Here is a 15050-nt window from a genome sequence, read left to right as displayed (position 1 = left end):
TTCCCCAGGAAATAGTTCTGACATCCGGAAATATTAGTGGTTCCTTTTTATCGTTCCTCATGAGACATTTATCCTCCTGAAAGACACGAGGGAGTTTCCCTGAATTCAGGAGGTGCTGCATCCTTAGTGGGGGGCCTGAGGGAAGGATGTGGGAGGTCTGGGGAACTTCCATATGACGCCTCCAGTGGTCACTTACCTAATAGGTGGTTTCTCTCCACCCCTAGAATTCTCCAGTCTCCTTCACTGGGCAACTTCAAGGTGACTTAGTCACTCGCCCAAAAAAGTTTAAAAAGTCATTCCTAATCCCATTTGGCTGTTGTGTGTGTCTTTCTAGATGTCATGTGACTGTAATTTGTTTCCCTTAACTTGCCTTTGACCTCAAGATAAATAAGGAATAGTGGTGTAGTGAGGGGTGGAGAGAGTGCAGGGTGAGTGTTCTGTAGAGAGACTTTACATAGACAGAGTGCTGGATATTGGAAGAGAGAGCCAGAGAGGCAAAAGATGAAACATAGATTGGGAGAATGAATTCCAGGCAATGATAAAGCTTTAGTGAATTGCTAGACGTAAGTATAGTATAATAATATGGTGAGTTTACAGGTTCTCCGGAGCGTGTGCACAGGTCTGAGCAAAGTAGTCTGAGTTAGCATTAGCCCTCCATATGGAGAAGAGCCTAGGTGTGAGCTAGCTTCAGCACTCCTGATGAAGAAGAGCCTAGCACTCCTGATGGAGAAGAGCCTAGGTGTGAGCTAGCTTCAGCACTCCTGATGGAGAAGAGCCTAGGTGTGAGCTAGCTTCAACACTCCTGGTGGAGAAGGGCCTAGGTCTGAGCTAGCTTCAGCACTCCTGATGGAGAAGGGCCTAAGTGTGAGCTATCTTCAGCACTCCTGATGGAGAAGAGCCTAGGTCTGAGCTAGCTTCAGCACTCCTGATGGAGAAGAGCCTAGGTCTGAGCTAGCTTCAGCACTCCTGATGGAGAAGAGCCTAGGTCTGAGCTAGCTTCAGCACTCCTGATGGAGAAGAGCCTAGGTGTGAGCTATCTTCAGCACTCCTGATGGAGAAGAGCCTAGGTTCAGCACTCCTGATGGAGAAGAGCCTAGGTCTGAGCTAGCTTCAGCACTCCTGATGGAGAAGAGCCTAGGTCTGAGCTAGCTTCAGCACTCAGCACTCCTGATGGAGAAGAGCCTAGGTGTGAGCTAGGAGAAGAGCCTAGGTGTGAGCTAGCTTCAGCACTCCTGATGGAGAAGAGCCTAGGTGTGAGCTAGGAGAAGAGCCTAGGTGTGAGCTAGCTTCAGCACTCCTGATGGAGAAGAGCCTAGGTGTGAGCTAGCTTCAGCACTCCTGATGGAGAAGAGCCCTAACCACAGCCCAGCGAACCCTCAGCTCTGGGTTCTTCGTCCCAGCTCCAAATAGTAGCACCATTGCACCACTCATGCACACTAAACGCAACTAGCCGTGACCCAACCCAGGACTCAGGAGTGGTTCAGAAAACAATGCAACAAGACTCAGGCATCACCCCTCTTACCAGGATGCAGCAGGTGCCCACACCCATTACCTGTGGCAGTGGTTCCAGGGCTGGCCGTCCCCAGGCCTACAGGAGGGAGTCTAAAATAAGGGAACAAACAATAGTAAGAGGCATTTATTCCTGATACAGCACCCATCAGAGAAAAGTCAGTTACCATCAGCCGGAAGCATGACGTCATCACATTAGCACCTGTCAGACAGAAGCTCAGCAACGTTTCTTTCCTCAGAGACAGGATCCTTTCATTGTAACATACAACAGACAGAAGAAACCCTTGCTACAGTGCCTGCTATTGACAAGCACATTTTCAAATAGCACTTAGACATTGGCGTGCATTTCAGGGGAATGATACCATCACAACACCACCAATCAAGCAAAAGAGCCCTGCAAATTGCACCAATCAGAGATGAGAACCCATCAAAGTAGCACCCATCATTTTACAAACAATGAATGCAGCAACCGCCGGAGAAAAGAAGCTATCTGTGCTGACCAACATAACAGCCCTTGTAAATGACAAAAAGAAAGCATCAACATTGCACATATCAGATACAAGGGTCTGGATAAGTAGCATCCGTCTGAGATAACCTATTCTCAAAGCTGTCCTGGGCAGCATGAGTGGGAAGCAGAAAGAGGAAGACACAAGCGTGTAGTACTCAAGAAGTTACACTTTATTTACACAACCAAAACAGAAGAAGGTTTCTTTAATAAAGAAATGTGAGCAAAAGGAAGATCTCTTGCAAAGTTCCTGATGTGGGTTTGTCCTGGCCCTAATCCAATGTCCAATCACACACCCCGGTCTTTGTTCTAAGGTTGCAGGTTTTTGGGCTTTACAAACCCACTTTCAGACTGTACGTCCAATTCTTCTATTTCAATATGCAGTGTTTTGCATACATGTGGGTCTCTTAACATGGCAGGGGGCATCCTCCACCTTCTGACATGTGGTTTGGTATTTTGGAAAGTCAAAGTGATTGATATTGGGGCGTGATCCGAGAGTGTGCGTGGGTACATTTCACAATTAGACACTCTGGGCCTCATTACGACCCTGGCAGAATGGTTTAACGGGTGCCGCTAAAGGATGCAGACCCGTTAAAACCATTCCGCCACATTACGAGATCCCCTCGCGGGACCCGGTAAGCACGCCTGGTAAAACTAGGCGTGCTTACCGGGACCCGCGAGGGGAAGAGGGAGCAAACAACGGGCCACTCGTAATCGGCCCATTGTTTGCTCCCTTCCCATTCCCATTCAGCCCTATGGGGGCTGAAATGGGAATGGGGAAGGTCCGGGTCCTTGGAGGGAGGAATTACCGGGCCCTCCAAACTCGGAATGGCCCGGTAATTCCTCATTCTGGGAACCTGGACCCGGACGTGATTTCAGCGGCAGCCATGCCGCCAATAGCGGCATGGCGACCGCCGAGGTCGTAATGAGGCCCTATGTCTGAAAGAGAACAGCTAAGGAGCCAGTAGTCGATCCGTGACTCTGAGTCGTGTACCGAGGAATAATAAGTAAAGCGCTTCTCTTGGGGATGTAATACTCGCCATATATCTACCATGGACATTTGTTACATTATCTGTTGTATAGTTGAGGCGGCTTTAGTTGGGGATTGGGAGGAGGCTGATGACCTAGAGTTGTATCAAGTATTGTGTTGATCCCCCCCATATAACCACTGAGTCATCTGTTATAGTTAGCATATTGTGTATGGTGCTGTAAAATTCGGGGTCATCGATGTTAGGACCGTATGTGTTAACAATTACAACCTGTCTCTCTGCCACTTCCCCCCAGACCAGCACATACCTACCCAGGGCTTCTACCTTGGCATCCCGGAGTCAGAACCCCAGTTTTGGATGAATTAATGTGAGCAACCCCCTGGCCTGAGACGAGTATTGGGTGTAATGTCTAAGTGGGCCCCATCTCGGGAGAAAACCGGCACAGACTTGGCCCAATGCTTGTGTTTCTTGGAGTAGTATGATCTGGGGGTTATGTCTGGTGATGTGAGCTGCTATTTTCCGGGCCTTAATCGGGTTGTTGAGACCACGAACATTCCATGAAAGGAGTTTAACTGTTATGCCCTTGTCAGCCTGCATCATAGTACCATTTAACCAAAGATCTGGGTTTCAGGAGATAAGGAGGAACTGCCAGTACCCTTGTGTCCGATGCAACAAAACTCTCTGCTTTTGAACTTTTACTTATCATAACCGAACTATGTGCCCCATTACCCCCCGCACAATGAACCCCAACCCGATGATGTATCACTATTCCCATAACTTGAACCTTTATAACTTTTTGGATATCTCCTGGGGTAGCCATGTTGCTGCCACATGGCCACCTGTCCCTGGCTCACGGCCCAGTTACCACAGTATCACGTGGGGTCTCCGGGGGCACAGGAAGTATTACTGTAATCAAAAGGATATTGGTGTGTGTTTCACTCAGCCTGCTGGATCTAGTCTTTCTTCTTCAGGGAGCGGTCTGCCATTCTGCTCTGGCCTCCCTCCTATGGGTGGTAGGGGTATGGAGGCCTCCACATATGCCATTGCTGCTGCTGGAGTCTCAAAGAAATGGGCTCTGCCTCCGTGTTGTTCTCATCTTTGCCAGAAATATTATCGCATGTTGGACTTGGCGCTCTCTCAGCATCCTTTTAACTGGATCGTACGACCTCTGACTCGCCTGCACTTCTGACGAAAAATCTGGGTATATATGAATGCGTTTCTCTTCAAAGTGTAGGGTGCTGTGTTCTCTTGCCATTTTTAGGATTGTATCTCTATCCCTATAATTGAGCAGGTGGGCTATTATTGTTCGGGGGTGCCCCATGTTTGGGCAAAGGAGCGAGTGTGCGATGAGCCCTCTCGACAAGAAAGTGGTCTGAGAAAGCTTCAGTACCAAAAACTGATTTAAGGAGCACTTCCACCTGGGGTTCCATTGGGCCCATACCAAATTTCTCAGAAACACCCAATATCCTTATCGTATTCCTTCTGGATCTTGATTCAAGATCCTCGCATTTATTTTTTATCTTAGAGAGGTTGCTCTTTAATTGTGCAATGTCTCTGCTGTGGTCAGCGATGGTGTCCTCACTGGTGCTAATTCTGCCTTCCGCCTCCGTTATTCGTGAGCTTTCCTTCTCCAGCCTTGCCTTTAGAGATCCAATGGTGGCCACTATGTCGTCGAGTTTGATGTTGACGACCAGGAAGCCATTTTGAACTATCATCGTCAGTCGATCCTCTTTCTCGCCTCTGCCAGTTTCGGATTGTGAGTGGGATGTAGTCGGCGATTCCGACGCAGAGCCTGGTGTTTGGCTGTTGGTGTAGAAATCCATGGGGCCCTTTTTCCTTGCGCCGATCCTTTTGTCATTTTGTTGCCTGATAAGTTCTCTTCTGCAGTGCTGCTTTCCGCTTGTGCTTTTATTGTTGTCGTTTTATTTTCCTATGTTTAATTATTTTTTTTCACTAAGAATGGGCCAAATAGTATTGTCCAACCAGAGTTGTTTGTAGATACAGGGCGGTATCCATCATATCAGGTTTTGCTGCTGTAGTTACGGATGTTTCAGGTCACCAGGTCTCCGTGTAGTGTATCGCAGCCAAGCTAGGGGCAACGTGTTCACTATTCATCGTGAGTTTATACAGAGCTGTTTGCGTGAGCCTCTGCGTTGGGGCACTGGTATCTATACCTCAGTATTCTGACGGTTCCGTCTCAATCTACCCAGGAGCCTTATTATATTCTGAGTTCGGTGCTAGGGATTCCGTTGCGCGGACTTGTGAATTGTTGATACGACTTCTATTTAGGCCATGTGGTTGGGCCTCATTCTGTGCAGCACTTGTGGTGTTATAGTTCAGTTGATTGGGATGAGCAAGTGGGTTGTGACCTCCCACGTATCGGTATAGCTCCTGCTGGTAAAGGATTCTCATATGTCGTTTTATCCAGGGAGCGTGTTGTATCCCAGGATATACAGCACTTGCAATGGTTTTGTGTTGTGTGTCTGGGTGAATGGGTGGACTGTGGTCTCTCACGTACCCATCTAGCTCCTGCTAACAAGAAGTGTCAATCATACTGTTGTATCCAAGAAGCGTGGCCTTCCCCGGGACGGATTTCACCCACTGTTGTAGTCTTCCGCCCACGGGCTCCGAGGGCTTCTGTACGGGTCCGTGAACCTGAATGTAGTAGTTACCCTGGCGTTGCTGTGGCAGGCATTGCAATTCGTTTCTCTCGTAGCTTGGCCGGCTACAGGCAATAAGTATCTATGTGCATCCACCTCTCCGGATCCAATAGTGTAGGGTGGTAATAAAGAGCAATCTATTGAACACTCGGAAGTTTAGGATATGACCGCTCCTACCAACTCACCAGCGGTCCCCCCTGGATCTGTTAGCAAAAGATAGTAGCACTACCAGTGCACGGGGCCGCCGCGCCGTACAGACGTCAATCTGTTGCTGCTTGTTGAAGTATTGGTGCTAGAAGCACTTAGTGCCAGTCTTATTGTTGTCGAAGCCGTGCGGGGCACCATGGCACGGGGCTGTCAAGTGCTGTTTAAGCAAAGGTTCGGGTGGATTTGTGGGGTTTATAAAGTCTTTTCCACCCCCCTCGTGCTGCAACCTGTTGCCTCTTTCTATTCACAGTTTTTCTTTGCGGTCCCGGAGATCAACCAGTGTTGGGGCTGTGTCCGCCCCCCGTGAGGGTGTATGCCACAGCTCTCCAGGCACGTACTGAGTTCCCTTCTCTGTATCTGCTACGTGCAGGGCCTGTCTGCCCCTCCTGACCCCGCGCAAAGGGCCGGCACCAATCCAGCAATCCCTGCTCCCACGTCTACCAAGTTTGCACGAAGCGGGCAGTCCGTCGGTCGCGAGGCCACACCACTTAACAGGACCTGGGCTGCAGGATCATCAAGGCTATGGCAGGTCAGCGTTTAGCAGTCCCAAAGAGGTGCCTGCATACGTGTCGCAATGCCGCGGGCTCCAGGCCCCTCCCACGGCCTCCACAGCGGTGTATCTGTGTGAGCACTCTGGTACCCGCAGCGGGCCTGTGCCTGCACATCACCCCGCCAAGGCTTCAATACAGTGTCACGCGATGCCGGCAATCCGAATCTGCTTGAAACTTGCACCTTATGTAGAGCGGGGTCTGAGCTGCAGACAAGTTTATTTCTGTGGCTGCCGGAGACCACCGTGAAGGATAATCTTATTTCAGGATTCTTATGGGCCGCAGCACCGAAATCAGGTGGCCATTTTCCAATGTGCGTAACGGCACCCCCCGGCCCTGGAAATGTTTTTCAAAGTGTCCCTATATCAACATATACTGGAAGCTTTGTAACATATGTTTTACTTCATCCCACTCAAAAGAGGCCCATAGTGTAGAGGCCCAATGGGTATTCACAAGGGTTCCCAGTAGGCCAGCCCACCACTGGTAACAATTCTCCTTCAACCTAATAATTTTCCCTCTAACCTCCTCAATTACTCTCCCTCCAGATGGTGACAATTTGCTTTCAATGTCACTCCTTACCTTCAACCTCTAACACTCTCCTCCCAGCTCTCCACTCAATAGACATTTACTTTGCCATTTTTCTCGAAAACCTTCCTCCAATTCCTTCCTCAACACCCCACACCCTTTAATTTGGATGTTATAGTCTGGTTTCCACTCCCTTTGGGTGGTTCTTGGGAGTATGCATCGCAACTGTCTAAGTGTGAGGTGGGCTAATCTGTGATTCAGCCATTTGCCTGTGGCCAGGTGGGCTGCAAGGGGGTTAGCCTGTGATTACATCAAGACTTGTCACTATCATGTTCTGCTTTGAAATGTGTCTCTCTGTATTTCTAGCATGTAAATCAAACGATAGAAAATCATTTGGGAAGCAAGAAAAGCTCTTCAGTGTGGATGTAACATTGTCGTCACAGAGAAATGGAAACTTTGTAATATTTGATGCTAGCACGAGCAGAACAGTTTTGTTTGCTGAAAGAAGACATTTATTTCCAAGCTTGCAGTGAATTTATAATGTTGCAACTCAGTTCCCTTAAAAGGAAAAGGCAATATGTTGGAAGTTTGGCTCCAGTTAGGAAGTTAAAAGAGTTCTCGAGGCGTGCCAATTCTAGGATTAGAAATATTCTCAAGATTTTAACATCTGATCCAACTTTCAGGGTGGTCATTATTGTTGGTGGGTGTGCTCCTGTGACTGCTGCGTGCCTTAGTGCGGGGACACAATGGGTTTGGTCTGGGCACCCCCCTTATACCTCCTACTGCCTTTGATTCACAACCTTGAGTCAGCCCCTGGGCTCTTGGATCACCCTAATTTTAGCCTTCAAGTTTAGACAGGGAACTTTTATAACAAAGCCAAAATAACAGATGTACAGATGAATGTATGTATTTGTCCCTAGCAGAGACATGAAAATACAAAATTACAAACACCAGCTAGAAACACAAAACAGCCGAAATGGGAGAAGGTGGGCAAGGAAATGTCAAAATAGCAACCACCGCAGATATGAAACAATGAAAATAGTGTATGAGAGACATGGAACTTTAAAAAAAAATAGGACCACTCAGATGCATATAACCATTATAATACAATGCATCATAGACAAAATACTCAGAAAACAGACATATGATCCAAATAATGTACAGTAGGCCCTTCCAGAAAGAAGAAACCATTGAAATAGCTCAGCCTAAACCATGAAATCATCAACATTGCATTCATCAGAGACGCGACACAATCGAGAGTGCACTGGTCAGAGACATGAAGCCATTAGATGGGCAAGCACATGAGACAGGTAAAAAGGAACAGTCAGGCCAGAGACATGAAACCATCTCAGTAGCACTAATCAGAGGATAGTAACTATCAATATCACATCGGCCTGTGTTGATGAAATTGACTAGATGGAGCCGAGATTAAAAGCCTTTGAGAAAACTCAGGTTTCTCGGTTGGGTGTGACACTGAGATGGTGGGGGATGCAAATGTCCAGTCAGGAATCACGGGGGCAGGGAGTTTGTCCTAGGCTGACATGACATCGTTCTACTTGGAGCCAGACATAACCTCGGCCAGAGAATACACAATGTGGATGAAGCACCACTGCTCCTTTCTGTGAGGGACTGGCGGGAGATCTAGAGAGAGCAGCATCTGCATGTCGAGGGACCGGAGGAGGTGGATGAAGCAGAATGTCATAGTTAACAAGTACTCCTAAATATGCTAAAGAGGCAGCCATGTTGGATAGAGCAACAGAGAGGCAAAGCAGGGCAGCCATGATGCTGCCGGCACAGGAAAGCAGCAAGGACCACAATGTATTACGATTAATAGCAGCTGGACCCATAACGCATGGTGGAGGCGGGACACAGAGCGCCTCAGCACGTGACTAGATGGGGCGAGGATGTGTACGCAGGGATTGAAACACGTGACCAAATGAAATGAACCTGTACAAGCAGGAGATGTGTCTCTTCTTATAAAAGTTACATATACAATGTAGTGCAAAGAGCTAGCTCACCGATTTGATACACTGCACCATGTAAATTAGTATAATGAAAAGAGTATAACAGGGGATTCGTTTATTCACTCAGGCCTTTCCCTCTTTTAGATGGGGGTACTCTGTGAGGCTGTTTCCTGCATTGCAATGACTCTGTTACCTGTTGCAAACCGACATTGCAGAGCAGAGCTTTTTCTTGGGAAGTGTCTTGTCTTCCTGCTGTGGAGGAGGTGCACGCTACGCAGGAAGAGTAGAGCAGTCAAAAGGGCAGTTACAGGCTGATGCTGATGCTATAGCTGGATACACTGTGGCACAGATTCAATGGTCGAACTGAGCGGGAACGGTCGAGAGCGGGTTCCACTACTTTGATTCTTTACTGTTAACAGTTCCACTACTTTTTGCATCCATTTTCACGAGTCCGGGACTGTTCTCTGTGAAGTTAAAGCACACTTCGCTACTTTACCACTGGATATCAGTTACAGCTAAACTGAAATCTATTTCAACTCAATTGGCTGTCAACCAGCATGGCTGCAACCCTTGAAAAATGTGTTGCACAGTGCTCCCTCCCTGCCTACTATGTCCCCGCCGGGGTCACAGTTGGACTACTTTTTTTGGTATACGCCTAACACTGCACAGATCATAAGCGATATGAAGTCTGAAGGGCTTCCATGAACAGAATCAGTGGCAGAAATAGCAGAAACAGTGTCAAAATGTTGTTGGTGCAACATTTTCCAATGTCATTCCTTTTTGGCGGAGGACCAACACTGATTGTTTCCCGAGTTGGCCTAGAGGGAGGACTTAGTTGCTTACTGAATGAAGGAGAGGCTGGGGAGAGCAGTGGAAGTCGTGTGTGTATCTGGCCCCACAGACAGGCCCCCTATAATGCACAGGAGTGGACGGACTGCACAGATCTGATGCAGAGTATGTGCTGATATTGAGTGCTGTCCAGAGTCTGAGCTAGAAACGTTATATGATGATATGATATGATATGATATGGCATTTATAACGCGCCTATACACAAGTGTTTCAAGGAGCGACGAGGCAAGGCAGGGGGACAAAGGGAAGACAGACAACGATCCTACTAGGTCCAGTGTCATTTAGACCGCGCATGTGCAAGGGAAGGGGGAAAGGGAGAAGTGTGGGGGAAGTGAGAGGGGAAAGTGCAGTACATGGAATAGTAGAATAAATAAGAAAGATAAATAAAAGCGGCCAGCTGGTGGAAAGTGCAAGGTAAGTGCAGACATAAGTGCTGGTAGGGGGACTGCAGGGATACAGAAAACAGACCCCAGGTGTAGGGGTTGCCAGGGAGGCAGTGCAGGTGGGCAACTGGCGGGGCCTGGGCTGAGTTCAGAGGCCAGCCAGGTAACCAGTGCAGTTTCAGTCAGGAATTCAGCAAGGGAGAGGGGGAGATAAGGCAGATGCAAAGAGGAAGGTTTTGAGGTGCTTCCGGAACCGGAGATGGTTCTCCTCAAGTTTCAGGGAGGCAGGAAGGCTGTTCCAGAGGGAGGCCCCTGCCGAAGAGAGAGAGATCTGCCGCCAACTCGTGCTTGGAGAAGCGACTGACCCTGAGGGAGATGGAGGCGGATGACCGAAGAGCTCGAGAAGGAAGATATTTAGGAAGAGAGAATTGAAGGTGTAGAACAGTTAGGCCACACTCTAGCCCGAGGTGTAGGGTACGGCATGCGAGGGGTGGCATGATGAGACCTTTTGACTACACAGAGAAGCATGGCGATGGCTGCATTCACACATCCACCTAGGTGCTGCTTGTTAAGGTTGGAGACTAAGATCTTGCGTCAGAGCTCATGCTTAGTGTGAAGATTGGTTCTAGAGATGCAGAACACCACGTAAAGTTGTGCACAGCTTTGAGAGAATTAATGACACAAAATGTGTGTGCATACAATCGTGGAGTAGCAAAGCTGGAATAAATTCTGAGGAGAGGTCATTGTGAAATTCCTTTCTGCGGAAGCATTGACACTACATGCCTCCCTCAGCCAAGCCACAAAAAACATGACAGATGTTTCCAACTAATCAAGAAGCCGCACCCGGGCAACCTTTTCAAATAACAAGCCAACACTCAGTTTCCGTTTCTTGAGAAGATATTTGAGAAAGCATTCACTTTCCTACTGCAATTACAACCTCCTACTTGACCACCTGCCTGACCTCACTGCACGCTACAGTCCCAAGACACCGACCGTCCACTGCATTGATGATGCCCTCCACTCTATGAGCATGTTTCCTAGTCCTGCTTGATTTCAGAGCAGCTTTTGGCACTGCCACAGATCAAGTCGTGATCAAAGTCCCGTCAGCTTTCTTCGGATTGGATGGCACGGAGCTGCATTGTTCGTTCACATGGGCGGCCGCAGGTCCCAGTGGTTCCTAGTGACATGTGGAGTACCCAAAGGCTCAATCCCCTCACCAGTCATGTTCACATGTAAATGGAGCATCTTGGAAAGCTCATCACCAACCATGAAATCAAGAGTCATCAGTACTGCGTCGACAAACAACTATATTAGTCACTGCTAAAGTCAAAAATCCAATTAATGTCTTGCCCTAACCACTGACTGGATCCCGAGCAGCTACGTAAATGTGAACCCTACAAAAGCAGAACTGATCCTTATCACCAATAGATCCAGGCAAACCAAGACACCTTTCTGATGTCAACTGTGATGGATTGAAACCCTGACTCCCCTCAAATGAAAATGTACATTGCTACATCATAGGTAGTGTTCTGCCTTCAAGACCCGCATATTATGGTACGGCCACTCATACAATAAAGCCCTTGAGAACGACTGTGCAAAAACTGGTCCTCTCACACCAAGACATCCCCAATGGCCTTCGTGCGAGGTTGCCAATGGCACCAAAGTACAGTATCACTAAAGAACACCCTACAAGCCACCCACCACCCAAATCATGACCCCTTGAAAAACCTGAAAGGACTGCCCATTCATGCTTTCATCTTATTCAAGATCCTCAATGTTGCCAACAAAGCTATCTGAGCCAATCACACCTACATACCTAGCACACAACGAACCATCTCCAACACAAGAAACCATAGCAACACCATACTCAAAATCAATGCGGGTAAAATGGGAAAAACTCAAAGCGAGCCTCTTAGGCTGTGTAACCAACCTGTGGAGCAAAAATCTACCATAAATAAGACTATTCCCTTCTCTGACGCACTTCAGAATGTAATTGGAAATTAATATATTCAATTCCCAATGCCTCTGATATGGCTCACCAACGTCCTACTGACCCTGTAGGCTGCAAAATACTATTTCTATGGAAATAAACAACACCATCAGCACTAAGCTAACAGCGATTCCCCCTTTGTTTCTCCTCCTTCTCCCTCATCTCTCCTTCCCCAGTACACCTTCTCCTCTCCTCCTGCTCCCATACAGAATTCCTGAACTACTAGCCAGTAGCCCCCCTTCTGGATCCCAAGGAGACCCATGCCCCCCCTCCTTTCTAAAGAACACACTCTCCTCAACATGTGCAGGCAGCAATGTAAGATCGATAATTAACAATTAACTGACCTCAGGCATCTTCCCTGTAGCATTCAAGACCTTGCACGTCAAACCCTACTCAAAATCTTTCCCTTGACCCCCTTTCTCCTTCCAACTACTGCCCAATGTCAAACAACTGCTTCATTACCAAACTCATTCACCACACATCATATTCACAGGTCTGCCTCTTCACCGAATCAAATTCCCTGCTCGACCCGGCCCAGTCCAGATTCAGACCCCTCAGAGGAACTGAAACTTCCCTTGTCTCCATTTGGGAGGACCTAGAAACAACCACAGACTAAGGAAGGCTGATCTGCACTTATCCTCCTCAAACTATCGGCAGCCCTTGACACTATCGACAAAAGAAACCTCACGGAGAGACTCCACTCACTAGGCATTAGGGACTCTGCATTAAGATGGACCTCTTCTTTCTTCGCTAACTGTTCACAAATCACTGTGTCCCCCCCCCTCATTCCTCTTCCCCATGCCCTGTCTCCAAACGGGTTCCCCAGGGGGTCTCCCTATCACCCCTACTCTTCAAGCTCTACCTGAGCCCTCTCCCTACCCTTATCCACTGACATAACCCAACCTGCTACAACTACGTCGATAACACCCAGATCATCTTCAAGATCCTCAAGAACCAAGCTTCTACACATTCTGACTTCACCTCTTGCCTCACAGAAAGCAACCACTGGATGACGGCTAACTACCTTCTCCTTAATTACGGTAAAACTGAAATCCTGATCTGCGGTAAGATGGCACTATTCCTCCAACCCACTCCCTGACCGTACTCACTGGGGCCTCCCACCCATAGCATCCAGCTCAGTTAAGAACCTGCGATGCACCATGGATTCAGACCTAACACTCTTTCACCTCATCAGCGCTGTATCTAGATCATGCCATCTACACCTCTGCATCCTCAGACAAATCTTACCTTACCTCTGCTACTCTGACAGAGTCACAGCAATGTTGGCTATCATCCTCTCCCACCTATATAATGGCAGTTCTATTTACCTGGGCTCAGAAAGCTTCAACAGATCCAAAATTTTGCAGCCAGGCTTTGCCTTCCCTCATCCCCAGAGAACACATTACTCCTCCCCTCTGTGTGCTGCACTGGCTTCCTATCTGCCGACGTGCCACATTCAAGCCATGTGTATCACCCACTGTGCCCTCCACAAGACAGGCCCTGAATTCCTCCAACACAAACTCACACACTACTACCCCAACAGAAACCTTAGATCAGGCTCTGCACTCATCCTTGTGATCCCTCTCTTCAATTCCACTAGAACAAGGGGATCCTCTTGCTCCATCCAAGATCCCACACTCTGGAACTCCCTTCCACTTAGCATCTGCCACGTAGACGACCACATTTCCTTCTGTAAGGCCCTCAAGACCTGGCTCTTCTCTTCTGTAAGCATACGATTCCCATCCCTCACTTTATGCTTAAGCTCATGGCACATAGGTCTTGGCACTATTTGCCTCCCCAAGATCTCTCCAGAGCAAGGTAAAGTATAATCCCCAGCAGACCAGACAACATAATTCCTGGCCACATCGATGGAAGAAAAACCAAACTCGTTATCAAGGGTACGTATTGCACACCACCTCGATGGATTCTAGCCACAGGCACAGCTGCCAACCCACAGGCATCCGCTTTTGTGCACTCTCCTGACTACCACACAGCACCCATCCACATGCCTGACCAACATGGGTAGGTAACTGGGGCTCGGCCATCACACCCAACTTTGTTATTGGCCAAATGCACAAACGCATTTGGACAATTTTTTCCGATACCTTGGACTTCGGTCCCCTGAGGGCGTTCACCTACAGAGTTTTGAGACACTATACAAATAACAAACTAGTACTACTACTCTGTCCCACTGTGTGCATGATCTAAACCCAGTCCGGAATCCTTGCTCCCTTCTTGTAGAGCTGCCTGCTGCATTCTAGCCTTCTAGGAAGGCTTGTGTCCAATCAATATTATGCATACATAGAATGAGGTAGAACAGGATGCTGTGGATTGAGTCCTTAGAGACTTAATTAAGACTGGGATATATTTCTGCCTTATGATGGGACAATTTGCTGACTTTTGTCTGAGTGCTGGCAAAGCACATTTTCTGTGCAGGAACAGCAGGGTTAATATGGTGCATTCCCTGCACATGGTTTCCAGATAATAACTGCCTCTTCCTCTTAGCTTCCGATGTAAAAGAGATGGCACAATAATCTCTTGGCACGCTGCATGAATTTGCCATTCACCCCTCACAATGATGGCCTCAACTCCTCAGTCAGCAGTTTTGAAACTGCCCCCGTTGAACAACAATACATCTCCTCTTGATGTTCCATTGAATCCATTAAGAAAAGAGGGACCTACAAAGGTGCTGTCTTGAGGTCAACGGAAACGTGCAATGAAACCTACATCTTCTACGACTGCTTTGCCAATACCCTTGCAATTGATAACATCAGACTTGGGGCCCCAGTGTGCTTGCAGTGTGCAAAAAGCCCAAACAACTTTGGCAAAGAAGTGACTCAAGCAGGTTTCCGTTAATGTGGAAATTATGGGCAAAACGACATCTGGCCCATTGGATAAATGGCTGCAATTCCCTGAACTAG

The 15050-nt window shown here is 47.9% G+C and overlaps 1 protein-coding gene across 2 annotated transcripts in view; it reads right to left on the bottom strand.

The window, feature by feature from the left end:
* LOC138580234 (uncharacterized) overlaps positions 1–15050 on the bottom strand; it is a 226451-nt gene that overhangs the window by 93178 nt on the left and 118223 nt on the right. For both annotated transcript variants that reach the window (XM_069650609.1, XM_069650608.1), the window contains exon 5: positions 1553–1602. In XM_069650609.1, coding sequence (XP_069506710.1) covers positions 1553–1602 — 50 coding nt within the window. The remainder of the gene's footprint in view (positions 1–1552; positions 1603–15050) is intronic.

This window comes from Ambystoma mexicanum, chromosome 3p, assembly GCF_040938575.1.
Source record: "Ambystoma mexicanum isolate Mex_15411 chromosome 3p, UKY_AmexF1_1, whole genome shotgun sequence".
Classification (NCBI taxonomy): domain Eukaryota; kingdom Metazoa; phylum Chordata; class Amphibia; order Caudata; family Ambystomatidae; genus Ambystoma; species Ambystoma mexicanum.
The sequence above is the reverse complement of the archived record's forward strand: the minus strand, read 5'-3'. Positions and strand labels throughout refer to the sequence as shown.